A 14054-nucleotide genomic window follows, 5' to 3' on the forward strand; every position below is an offset into this window, starting at 1 on the left:
GGTTGCCGTTTAGAAAACATTTAAATTCATATGTTTTAATCTAATTTCAGATCTACACCGACTGGGCCAACTATTACTTGGAACGTGCCAAATCGAAAAGAAAAGTCACAGACCTCTCCGCCGACTGTCGAGATGGACTGCTCCTCGCCGAGGTTATCGAGGCGGTTACCAGTTTCAAGGTGCCCGATTTGGTCAAGAAGCCAAAGAATCAACAGCAAATGGTAAGTTGATATCAAATGATGTCCAATTAGGAATTCCACAAATTTTAGAAGAAGAAGTAAACACCTTGGATAATCAATAGATTTGCACGTCTTGCTTAACGAAAAGAGCTGTCCAACCAACTTGAATAATTTGAATTAAATGGGAACTGCGGGAAAAACTTCCATTAGGCAATGACTAGCTGATTTTCTTTGGAATTTTGCTCATTTACCGCACCACCGGAATGCCGCTGGAAACGTGGAAAAATCTAAGCGTTGATTATTTCATCCGCAAAGGCTCATGAGTCACTCCCATTTTTTGCGTTAATTGTTTTTTACACGACCAAAAAAAGCAAATGGCAATGGAAATGGAAAAACAGAGGGAAAGCGACTAAAGCCAGACCATTATCCGGCATATGCAAATGCCGGCTCAACGTGAAAATATTCCACACACACACGCTCGCCCGCTTTGAGTGCGGTGTGCATTTGAAAGGTGGATCCGTCATACGCCGTGTTGGCTGTACCACGGGGCGTATGACAAACTTTTTCATCCGTGCTGCGGCGGCAGCTCCGCAATTCAGTTACGAGTTGGAAAATGATGATTTCCGCCGCACTAAGCAATTTGGCACCAGGTGGCAGTTGCTCCGCCGGTTCCTCTGATTGAATTGGGATGATGACGACGATTTCGAATCTGCTGCAGCGATGGATGCACTTCACTGCATTTATGAAATTAAAATTAAAATTAAAAAGTTTTGGGTTTCCGCGTTCCACTCACATAGATTCCTCCCAGCGGTGAATTTATCCCGGCTCTTTCTCCTTTACTTTTCTGTCTGCTACGTGAGAAGATTGCCAAAAAATGCTTTCGCTAGGCTCTTTCGGCTCCTTCAGCTCTTCAGGACCAAAGGCTCCCCAAGGCTTTGGCATATTTTCGTGGGGCTTGCGCTGATTCTGCGGCAAGTTCATTGCCGATATATAAACAGAGACTGAAAGCGGGTCCATGAAATAAAAATTTATTTCAACTTTGTCAGTTTTCGGTTAGTTGACGTTTTGCATATTAAATAGGCGGCAGGGACTGCCAGTTAGAGATGCCAGGAGACAAAGTCTTTGAGAAAATGATAAGCTCAGCTAAACGTGCGCCGCTGTGGCACGTGATGCAGCTAAGAAAATATAAGAATCGAAAAAACAAAATCCAAAAGCGAAAAAGAAACAAAAAACAGAAAACGTGAAAAAATAGCTGACAAATTGCCAGCGAACTTGCCCCAAAAGTGGGCGTGACCGAGTCGCGCTGACGTATGTGACATGGGCGCCAAATTGGGTTTATTTGAGATGAAGAAGCTCGAAGCCATGCAATGCATTGCACATTTCTCCGTAAATGTATCTATATACACTTCCATATAGTTGACGAGCAGGAGCTTGGACTAACAAACTCAATTTGCCAATTTGCCAATTTGCCGTTCAAATATAGACGAATAGAAGAATGCAATAAAAAGTATATCCAAAATTAGTGGGTAGCATGCGAGTTTTGTGTGTTTTTTAGATGGCCGGGGGAACGTTTATACGTTTAGGTGCAAGTTTATGATTGGCGGGCTCTTTCCGCATCGAATGGAAATGCAAATAACTGCTGGCGGTGCCGGAAAACACGAAAATATATTTGCATGTCAAAATGAAATTCGCAAATTAAAACCGCCTCGGTTAAAATGTTGTCACATTTGCCCAGCTGTTGATATGTGTGCAACTTATTAAAGAGTTTCAATGCAGGCTCTTCCTTTTAAAGTTTTAATAAGTCTTTAAAGAAAGATATTTAAGTAAATATTAAGTTGGTGTTGATTGACGAAATTGAATGCCCCTCGGAGGATTTAGCATTTAGCATTGCTTGCCCTTTCATTACGCTTGTTGTGCCATCTGATTCCCCTTGATCCTGTTCTTACAACATCATCATTAATTACCCAAACTGGTGGCCCCCTGTGGCTTTATACCTGTTGTGTGAGCCCTTTGCCACCCCGCCACTGCCTTAATATCCTGGACTCAGAACAATGGGCATGCTCTGTCCCGCTTCATCGCACTATTCGTGTTTTCCATTTCAAAGCCAGCAAACAATGCATTTGAAAATTTTCCCATTTTCAGGCCGTTTTTTGTTGCGAACCGGCGACTCCTCCTCTTCTTTCATTTCCCATTTGCCTTTCATATTTGCATGGCGAAATGGGAAATGCACGTGGTAGCCGGGACGCAACCAGGTGCAGCGCAGCCAAAGAGGAAACCTCGGGGAAAGGACGAAAAACAGGACGAAGAACGACCGAATCTGGCCAAGACACATTTGAACAAATTCAATAAAAACAAATAACACCGTGCTGAGTGCATTGAGTGCAGACTAAAGTAAATTTTATCAACTTTTAAATCAAATATTAAACTTTAGTTTGCGTTCTCCTTTCTTTGGCGCGTGTTTCAGTCCAAACTTTGTAATAAACTTTTCCTGGTCGTTTCCCAACCATCTTCAGCTTTTTTGCCAGCCAGCTTACTTTTTGCCAGTGCAAACTTTACATGAGGGTTTTCATTGCCGTTTTTTTCGTCCCTGCAACACGTAGTGCACATTTTTTTCGACTTTCGCAACGTTTTTCTAATGAGTGACGACGAAGGAGCAGGCAGCATCTGAAAGAGCCGAAGGATCCGGGCCAGAGTCAAATGTGGCTAGAGTCGCAGCGAGAAATAAAAAAGGAAAACGAAACTCTTGAAAAATCAGCGAAACGTAAAAGTGTTCAAAGTCAACTTTAGCGACGGCACTTGCCAACGCGCAGGAGGAAAAACCGAAAGCCAAAGTTTCCTGGCTGCCAAATTAAAGGCCGCAAAAATCGAGTTAAAGACGAAAGGGTTAGAACGGTGGCTTAAAGTTCGCCCAAACTGAAATGCAGTTCGAACTGCACTCTTATTAACACGAAGGAGTTAACAGAGTCGTTAAAAACGAAAACTTACTACCTTATATAAGGCAGCTTGAGTAGCCCCCTTTGATCGGTTAAAGTAAATTTATATACTCAATTCTTTAATTTAATATCTAGTTTTTTCTCAGTGAAATCATCAAATAAATGAAATCATTTAAATAATTGTTATAGCCCATATCCAACATTTCCTGCGGGAACATGATGGTATGACTTAAAGTATCTTCTGCTATGAACTATCTCCACTTTGTTCTTAAAGTCCTGCCTTCAGCTGAGTCACTGCCGTAACAAAGAGCAATTTGTGCAAATTTACTTAAATGCATTTTACAACGCTACTAATTTGATTTCCACTCTCGAGCCAAACAAAGGGAAAATGTGGAAGCTGCCAGTCGAAAAGGTAAATGGCTCCTCCTCCTAGCAAACGAGCTCGCACATAAAGATTTTCCCAATCAAGTATGTAAATAACGGGCGGGCGAAGTCTTAAATGGCAAATTAAATCAAAATAAGCACATGCTGTGTCTTACATAATTGCCCGTCTTGGTCCTTTGTCCTCCCATCCAGTCCCGAGCAGGCCAGAAGGTCCTGTTATAGCCAGTTTCTGTGGCCATTCTTCCTGCATTGACTACGCTTTGCTGGAGTTGTTGTGGGTTTTTCCCGTAAGCTGCTTGCAGTTATTAGCAGCAGACAAACATGAATAACAACGCACAGGGCAATTATTATGTAATTAAACTAAAACAATAGCTCAATTTAATGCGCTTGACTGATTTGCCCCTCGAAGGAGTCGAGCCATTGTTGTTTCAGATAAATGCCCTGATTGAAGTGCGATTCGAGAGTTTGGGGCTTACTTGCCGTCTTAAAAAGACTTAAGTGCTTAAATGTTGAGTGAACATGCAAGGAATAACTATAAAATATTCAGAAAGATGGCCGAAATGAAAAATCATCTTATGGCTTAAATACAGATGTTGAGTGGCTCAGAGGAGCTTTGCGGCAAACAAGGCAATGAACGGATTGTGACTTTTCTAATATTTTACTTTGGCATTCACCTGCATGGATCAACAAAAGCCCAAATAAATTTCGGATGCCCAGTCAGCTTCAATCTTTTAAAAAATTACTGCTCCAATCAGTTTACACGTCGAAGCCCACTTAAGATAAATGCAAATGCATAAAAATTCGTGCTGCAGCCCAATTTCCACCTTCGGTTGCCGTTCCCTAAACCTCTTTCGTTGGCTTTTCAGCTGTCCGGGAGTTTTCAATGCTCGTAGTTCAATGGAAAAGCTTACGTCTGCTCTATCTAAAATGAAATCTGCTTAGGTGGCAGGTAACTAAGGATGGGACTTCGGATTCCTCTACCGTTTTCCTGTGCAGCATCTGGCCCCAAATTGAAGTTCATTAATGCAGCAGACTTTGATTTATTTTTAGGGAAATTCCTCTCGTAGCCCAGATACCATTTTCTCGTTCGTTTCCCTGCATCGTTTCCATGGTAAACAATGCATAGTTTTTATGGCTCCACATTAAAGTTTACAATGCCACAATTGCTGGTCGGGGGCTAAGCTTTTCTGTGTACATTTCAATTGGCTAAATATACTCGTAGTCGACTTCGGCTTGCACAATCTTCTCCAGCTCTGCGGGTTAAGCAAATAAAATACAAATTCAACTGCGCTCATTTCTGTGTTTTGCAATTCACAATTGCGTGGCGAAGGCAAAAAGGAACAAATAAAGAATAACAAAAAAGTTTTTTTACCACAAATCAGGCGGTAAAAAACTTTCTGGGAGGCCCGGGCCCACTCAGGCCCTTTTGCACGTGCAGCATCCATAAATTCCGGCACACAAATTAAGTTGCACGAAAAGAAAATCCTGGGAGGTGGGTGCAAAATGGGTGGAAAACTGGGTGGAAAACCGGTTGCAAAGTGGGTGGGGCAACCAATCAATGGCTGCGCCTTCTGTTGCATAAATTAGTCGCGGCACGTGATCCGGTCAGGGAAACTTTCAAGTACAGTTGCCGCACTAAACTTTAGTTACCCCGCCACTTAAATGCCAATTCTTTTCACTTAGAAATTACAACTCTAAGCCTGCTTTAGACGGCTCCCACAAGCCGTTAGTTTCTATTGGTCAACAGAACAAGTGCACTTGATTCGCTCGCCAAGTTTGTTTATCATACGACATGTAAGCCGGGGGTTGGCCAATTGAGCCATCTCGAAAACTATGAGGCCACAACATTATTTCATTAGTTTGTCCTGTTGCCCTGAAGTGCTCTTGCAGTAAATTAGAGACATTAACTGCAATATTCAAGTTGGCGACTGAAAGTTTCCAAATTGCGTTTGGATGGTGCATGTGGCACAAACAAGTCGTTGGAAAACTACGCTCAAATGAAAATGTTGGACACGGAAAACATTTTAGCTGCACAAAAGATGTTTGTGATACATGTTTTTGGTTTGCCTAGTTAAAATCTTTATAAGTTTAATATGAAATTGATAATTATTTGATATATATTTTATATAATTTGAAATTTTGTCTGAATTGTTTAATAATTAAATATTTCTTTGCATGGAAATCAAAAATACATGCACACACCAAATTACAAGTACAATTCTAATAAAATAGCTAAATGATATCATAAAACTCTATTTTATGTTCAAAAATGCAAGCATCATTTTTGAAACTGTATTTATTTATTATTATTTATGATTTTTTAAGGGTATATTAGGAGCTTATTTCCTTCCCAGTTCATTTTGATGAGTTTTCCGTGTTCGTTTTTTGGCTGTTCATTCGTCAAAGTTTCGCCAAAGCTTTCTAATTACAAATGTAAATCCCCCTTCGGTCGTGTGTGTTTCTGTGTGTTCGAGAACTTTGTTTAGCTTTTCCACCAGCTCACTAGGGAAGGGAACTGCGGCGGGAAATCCCCTGTCTGGTACTTAGCTGTGGTCGTACCCGGTAATTGTCATTGGGGGAGTGCAGAGTGCAGGACTCAGAGCTGAGATCCCAGTTCCCAGTTCCGTGTTCCCAGTAACAATATCGGAGCAAGGACCCCCAACCAGTCGGGGAATTAGCTCCACTGATAACTGGACTTGGACAGATGTTTGCCCGTTGTCGCCTGCTGGGCCAGTTGACATGCACATGGAAATGGGGAAATGGGGAGATGGACAACATGGTCATGGTCCTTGGTCTGGTCCGGTCCGGTCCGGTTTGTCTGGATTTTGTTTTCGCTGCGGTTATGGTTTGGGCTCTGGCTTCCCAACTGGTTGTTTGGTCAACAAACAAAAGCGGAAGTGAATTACACTTCAATTGGCTGGCTAAACTGCTTGAAGTTTTGGCCCAAGTCCAAAATGTGTAATGTGTGGAAATACATTTCTATTCTCGGCCTGCTTTTTTCGTGAGCAACTCTTGCCAAGATTCACGCACTTAATTAGACACGGGGCCCCACAGTCGATTTGGGTGCCTCCGATGCTCCTCTAATTGCACTGGTTCCTCCCCGAAAAAGACTTCAAAAAGGCGGAACATAGCATCGACCTCATTTCGAGTGCTCTGCAAGATGTTCTATCTAAATTTAGACGGAGATGCAGACTTCCAAGTCTGCATCTCTCGAGTATACACATACAGACAGACTTTGCTCTTTGGCTACAGGTTGACCCAGCCGACATATTTCTTGCTCTCAGTTCGGCCCCCCGATTTTTTCCACTGTGGCCTCCTCTCTTCAAATTTATGTGCAGCGAACTTCTTGTTGACATCATTTTTGGAGGCCACAGCGAGAAGTTCATTGCAATTTATCATCGATTTGGATTTTGTGGAAAGCCACCCACATGATTTAGGTTTGGCATCGCTGGGGTTACAAGGGATCTTCACGATCGGAATGATCTTGGAACCCAGCATGTCGCAATTGCTGTAAGATCTTGAGATTGAAGATAAGGTTGATTCTACGGGAATTCACTCAAACAAAAAAAAAAAAACAATTATAAGAGAAATAGATACAATTTTCGATCTTAAAATATATTGTCTGCAATCTAACTTGTCTCTACCTACATCGATTTATTTTAATTATGATTTACATCCTCTTTAAAATGAAACCTTGCCTTTAACCTTTTCATTTTGTATTATTATTAAATTGTAAATTTATAATTGTACATTTGAATGCTTGAATGGTGCAGTGTAGAAGTCTAAATAGCTCTTATATTTGGCGATGCGACCAGTTCGTGATTACCATATAGATTTATCGACTGCCACTTTTGCCATTCATTCGGTTGGTTGGTTGTGGTTTCTTTAATTGCCAGTTGACTCGCAAGTTGGCTGCGCCATGTAAACTCAACTGAAACGAACGAAGTGCACAGCTTGGCCCACTTTTTAATTCGGCTCTGTTCTTTGGGCATTGTCTTGCACGTTTTTGCAATTATAATTTATGATACTATTGAACTCGTTGATGATTCGATGGGGGAATTCATTGAGGGAATTGCGCTCGAGATCGTGGGGATTATCGTGGCGACTGTGTCGGAGTTTACGAGTCCATTCAGGAGAACAGAAACAAGAGGTGATCCATCAAGACACATACGCATACGTATATGCTCATGCGTACCTCTTTGATGACTTATTGAAAATTCCATTTAAAATTTGTTTACTCATTGCCCCCAGAACGATGTAGCAGACAGTCGAGCGCTGTCCCTCTTCCACACTCCCCCACAACTGTCAAGAAAACAGAAATCAAAATTGAAGAACTGAAATGTGTTTATGTCTGGGCAGGGAACAACAACAAATACAATCCAGCTAGTACCAATTTTGGTTGGCCACATGCTGCTGAGATATTAAAAACATTTTATGGAGACTATGTTGCATGGCTTGACCAATCTGATAAAGATATTATGTTATGATATTGGAAATGAAAAAAGTCAAAGTACTTCGCTTTGGAAATAACAATAATCTTGACTTAATAACATAACATTCAGTTCCATAGCAAAAATAGCTATTTTTAAAAGACCAATTGAAAACCCACCAGAACGGTCAGCACTGTCAGCAACATTTCCCTGGCTAGCAACATTGCCCAGCAACCCCCAGTCTGGCAACATCCCAAAACCAGTCTGCGAAATGTTGCCTATGGTTGAACAGCTGTGCGATCATTCGATGGGCAAACAAAACAAAAGCAAAAACAGATGACACGACACACAACAATCAAAACGATTGAGCCGAAGTCGAAGCCGAAGTCAACACGATCGATGATCTTTTGCCGGTTACGAGTCAGTAGACAACCAACTGTTGCTCGACTCAGTTGTGTTTCTTGTCGATTGAAGGCGCCGCGTTGAGATCCCAACGAAATTGGGTACATTTTCGCGGGAATTGAATAACAACAAGCGCAAAAAATTGATTGCTAATCAAAAACAAATGATTGGCCAATCCAGAGTGCAAAACCTCAATAAAGGGCTTAAGCTTGAGCGCGAGTTTTCTGCCAGTGTAAAGTGCTGATTTCATGCAAATATCGTCGATGATTTCTTAAGGTCGAGAAGGAAAAAATTCATTTCATTTGTTTAATTGCGAACGTTGATTGCCTTAAATGTGCACATCGCACATACATACTATACTTGTGCGCGAATTCCGCAATAGATGATATCAATTAAAAATTTCGTTCAAGCGTCTTTGTTTTTCGCTGCTCCAATTAAACTCAACCAAAAAAGCAGAAATATCGAAACTCAAAAACAAACAAGGGGAACCAAAACCATTTCGTGCCATCGACGTATGCAGGTCAAGTAACCTCAAGTAGCTAACACAACAGCAGCCAGAAACTCGAAAACTGAAGAGGTAAATGAAAATGTTTGACCCATTCCCCCGTGCTCTCCCCCTTTCTGGGCCCAAGATATTTATCAATTTAACGTTAAATTAACATCAAATCAACATAAACAATGCGAGGAGTCATAAAAAAGAAGGCATGACACCCCCGAAAAACAGGCCAAAACTAATTATCATGACACAACTGTCAAAAGGTGAAGGAAAACCCAAAAACCGCTGGCAGGCGCGATTGCCACGCCCCTTGTTAGCCTATCGTCCGCGATCTCCGCCCCTTTGCGTCCTGTTAGCCACGTCATTTTTACGACTTTCCCTGCCTATTGTATATGTATGTGCCTCCTTTCAGCTCACCTTTTTAACCGACATACATACGCACATACCCATGTAGGTAATTTTTGGGCTTTGTGGCTAGGCGTGTGCGGCACAACTTCGGCTACGTGCCCATCTATTCCGGCTAAAACCGGGGCACAGCTGCGCCGGATCAGTGGCGTAGTCTGCGCCACGGGGGTCCTCGTTCTACCTTTCCACTGCAGTCGGTGTGAATGAAGGTGGTCCCAAAAAAAGTAGTGAAAAGAATGTAGGAAAGGCAATGGAAGTCAATAGGTCAATTAGAGTTTCAGGGATATTAAATTGCAAGAAAGGGAATCTGTTTCACTTTTACTTTCTTTAAATTCCATTTAGCTTATATTTTGTAATAAAAACATATTAAATTAAGTTTATTGCAAACCATTTATGAATTCGATCATCTTTAGGTGGACTTTAGCCCCCTTTAGTATCCCACATCGCAGCCACTGCCAACGATTTTACTCTGAAAGTGCTCTTCATACATAAAATTACCTTTTCAATCCCATTTACCTGTATTGTTGGCCAAGTTTATTGTCATTCTATTGCCTCTTATTGTCGCCGTGAATGGCTGCGATGGCGGTTGGCCCTCAGAGGTTGACAATAAAACGCCCATTCCAGCTACAAATTACATAATTATTGCTATTGACCTTTGTTAACGCGCGGCTTATTAAATTTCGTTGAACTAATCCCCCCGAGAGATCACCTCTTGGGTGGTTTTTGGCCAGATTTTGTATAGCTACCCGCTGGGCTTTCTGGGAATCCGAAAAGTCGATGGCTGGCTATCTGTCAAGATTGTCCGATTGGCCAGTTTTTATTTGTTTGTAGGGGGAGGAAGTTATCTGGCCAAAAGTTGTGGCCAACTAATGAGCTTTTATTTATCACTGACACAGCGATGAGCTTAGGCCACCGCTGGCGATTCATCATCATCCGTGGATGGCTAATACCCCGGCTTAAATCTAAGCCTAAGCCACCAAATTGAGCGTTAAATCGAGCCTGACTTGCTGCCTGCCGCAGCAACAAGCTGTCACAGTGACTTGGAAGTTTATTAATTTAACAAGATTTGGTCGGGTTGGCTGCCTGGCAAGTATTAAATTTAATTTTCGTTAGGCTGCCGGGATTCATCTCCATTTAGTGGGGGGAGGGGGTCCTTTCCCACCCACCTATGTGTGTGCTGCACAGCTGGTTGGCCAGACAGAATTAGGATTTTGTCTAGCCGGATAAATGTTGAAGCCGCAGAGCCACGAGACAAACGGCTGTTGCAACGGCCTGTGGACTTTGGCCCGCGGGCCAATGAAGTTGCAAAGTGGCAGCGGCAGCTCGGAGGTGAGTCATCGTGTGCGTCATGTGTTCCAAACTGGCTGAGGAATTGGATTAATTGAGACTTCCACGTTATAAGGCCAAACAAGTGTGATCCAGCATGCCGAAATGAGTTTACGGGGAACAGGAATTTATCCCAAAAGATGTTGACTTCTGGAACACCATATGTCAACAAAAAGAAAAGTTGTTCTTTCCAGTTTGTAAATAAAATATGTTTCGGGTATATCTTATTATTATTATAATTAGAGAGATGTTATGAAACGCAATCCTTTCTGTTTTACTTAAAACAAAAAGGGGTTTTGTAGGGTAATTAGACTGGATTGTCTAGTTTAAAGCAGCTAACTTTTCTACTACATTTTTTCAACCAAACTTTTTCATTGCCATCCTATGCAAAGAGAAATTCAAATTGGACAGAAGGCAAAACAAAAACCTCTTGCTAATCGTCGGAGCGCATTGTCAAGTTAGTTACCCATTAATGCCAAAGGCAAAACTTGGCCGAAACACATGCATGTCAGTTGGTTTTGTCTGTTTCCGATTTGCTACTCAATGGAATGGCAAATGGAATTCTGTGTCTCGTGTTTTATACCCCTCCTCCCCCTCCCCATTCCACTCCTCCTTGACTCCCAAACAACTTCCGCAACACATTTGTCCAATTTGCACACGGCAAACATTGCTCTAAGCCCGATTGTTCCCAATTATTGCTGGCGGTGCGGTGGCCACGAAGGTGAGGAAAGTGTTTTTCGATGCCATAAATTGCGTTGGCCAATTAGGTGGAGGGACCCTAGACCTCAATTAGTGGGTCAGTGGCTAGGGGCAGCCCAGAAACTTATGACATTCCTAATAGTTTTGGGCTTCCAGTATTTAGTTGAAAGTGTCGTACTTGGAAAATAAATCAGTGTTAATTCGAAACCAATGCACTTATCATTATTAGGAGCATCAACACTTTAGTGTTCCTCGGCCTAGTGCCTTAATTTATTGAGGAAGTGAGCAGGCAAATTGACTGGATGTAAATAAATTATTTCAGCCTGTGCAATGCTTTTAAATTGCCAATTTAATATAATTTAAGGCTTAACAAGTTTCTGCATAATCCGTAGTAAACTGACTTAAGCGACATTCGCTTGAAGCACTACTGCCAAACTATCACTTATTATAACTTTATTAGAGGATATTTTATAGGGCCATACTTCATGGAGATTTCACAGAGATACTACCCAAGCATTCTTTTAATATCACATCGTTAACACAGGCCATTAGTTGTGTCAACTGGCGGCGGGCTTCCCTTGAAATAAATTTCGAGAAACGGCACGCGTTACTCGACAATCGGCCGCATTAAACACAAAATAAATCCATCAACGAGTTCAGAACGGTTAGGTTCAAAGAACCTTTTGCCGTCCCGGCCGAATGTTAAATGGCAAACCGGTTCCCAGCTCAAAGGTGACTCAGTTTGGCTGCAGTTGGTGGCCAGTTGGCCAGTTGGTGGTCATCCATGGCCACCTCACACTCACCCCAACCATTATTGGTCTGCAGTCAAGGTCGCTGGTTTATTTGCGGTTTGTGTACTTTGTTGGCCAAGTATCGTCTCGTCTGCTTAAAGGGCGTTAAGCTTTGTTTACGACCGGAATCCGGAATCGGACAACGGTTGGCTCTTGCGGCGTGCTAATTGTGGGGCATCAATAAAGAAAATCTTTCGTGGACCGCACAGCGCGAGTCGGAACATCCAAAGGATCCGCGGAGGACCCGCCGACACATAAAGAACGGAAATGGTCGCTACAAATTAGCACGGCTTCGAATGTCTCGCTTTTGCTCCGGGGCAGTGTGTGAACCAAATCGGAGGTACCCTGTAAGCTTTGGAGTAAGGCATATTAGGCTGTGAAGCATCCTGAGCTTCACTGAAAAGGCAGCTTGAAATGGGTAACTTTTGTTTAATGGATTTCGATCAATAATTTATTTAGATCCATTCTATTTAACAACAAAGAATATAGTCTAGTCTATTATTACCTTATATCGTTATTCAACTTGGGCCACCACTCATTCGATCTCTTGATACCCTATCGTGTTTCTTGTGTGGCCACAAATAATTTCTTGACAAAAGTAAACAAATTATTGATTTCATTTATTATGGCTTGCGGTCATTTTGTGTCGGGTTTTCGCTGGGCTTGTGTTTGTTAGAGGGCCCTCGATGGTCGGCGAACTTCAGTCAACAGCAGTTTTGCCGGGTTCTTTTTCGGCTTTTACTGGTACGCCGGGGGCGAAACATTGGCAAACTTCGTGGGCGAAATTCACATTAATTATATATAGGACTCCAGCGAGGAAGTCGCTTTTTAGGTAGCTCAGCTAACCGGCAATCAAAATACGTTTAATAAGGTCTAGGAAGAATAAAATCAGATAAAACAAAAGACTGCGAAGAGGGCAGGAACTTTTCTAAACTTAAATTGTTGCTATTATGGTTGAAGGTTGGTTTTTGGTAAAAACTACATTTTAAATATAATTAGGCAAATTGCTGCTGATGTATAATTTGTGGTTGCTGAACAGAAAAGCGTTGCATTGAATTGAGTTTGGCTTGTGGCTGCAAATCAATTAGCGAATTTAGCCAAGCTATTAATGCCAGTCTTTTCTTTGCCAACCTTTTAACTGCAATATAATGCAACGTGCCAATTCTACTTCACTATCCCACCTGAGCCGAGCCAAATGGCTTAATTAATTGCACGTGAATGATTTTGCCGGCTAAAGAGGCTGCTTCAAAGGAACTCGGCTCAATAGATAGCCGTCCACTCAATCAGTTCGAGATGCACAATGGCTGCAGCACGTCATTTCCCTGCAATCCTGGCCACTCCACCACTCGAAGACCAAGTGGGCCAGAGCCCCATTCATTAGGGCCCAACTGGACCGACTGCAACTTCAACTGGGACACAAAGTGCCGGCCGAGTGGAGCTGCAATCAGCAGAGTCGACGTGCCTTATCATTTATCGCCCCGACTTGCATTTTATTGTTTGCCACTTTGGTTCACATTGTCACTCTGCCCAGAAACGCTGGTCTTGTATTATTTTTTGGTACGTGCAGATTTTATTTTATATCATTTCTGCGCTCCTCGCCTTTTGATTGAAGAAGCGCAGCGGAAATGTCAACCGGCAGCAGCATAAACACAAACATAAATCTCAATGACGATGATGATGATGATGATGATCGTGCCACAGATTACAATGCTGCTGATGTTGACGACGATGGTGTGATGGCACAGTCAAGCCACCCACATGTGCAACCGCCTCCGGTTGCATGGTATGGCATGGCCAGTTCACATCCATCTGCATCTGCATCTGAATCCGAATCCGCAGCTGCGTTCTGGGGTTTCCATTTTCGCCTCTTTAGCATAAAATATTCGCCAGGGATTTGACGAAATCCGGGCGGACGCCCACGCAATTCTATGCGCGACTAGAAGCAGTGACACATTTTACAATTCGAGGAATTCTGAATTGTGAACTGCGAATCACGGGAACTGAGTAAT

The 14054-nt window shown here is 42.3% G+C and overlaps 1 protein-coding gene across 2 annotated transcripts in view; it reads left to right on the plus strand.

Annotated features, from left to right (window-relative positions):
• The window catches only part of LOC6614747 (protein sickie), a 149645-nt gene that overhangs the window by 49910 nt on the left and 85681 nt on the right, over positions 1-14054 (plus strand). For both annotated transcript variants that reach the window (XM_032714014.1, XM_032714013.1), the window contains exon 2: positions 51-221. In XM_032714014.1, coding sequence (XP_032569905.1) covers positions 51-221 — 171 coding nt within the window. The remainder of the gene's footprint in view (positions 1-50; positions 222-14054) is intronic.

This window comes from Drosophila sechellia, chromosome 2L (assembly GCF_004382195.2).
Source record: "Drosophila sechellia strain sech25 chromosome 2L, ASM438219v1, whole genome shotgun sequence".
NCBI lineage: Eukaryota > Metazoa > Arthropoda > Insecta > Diptera > Drosophilidae > Drosophila > Drosophila sechellia.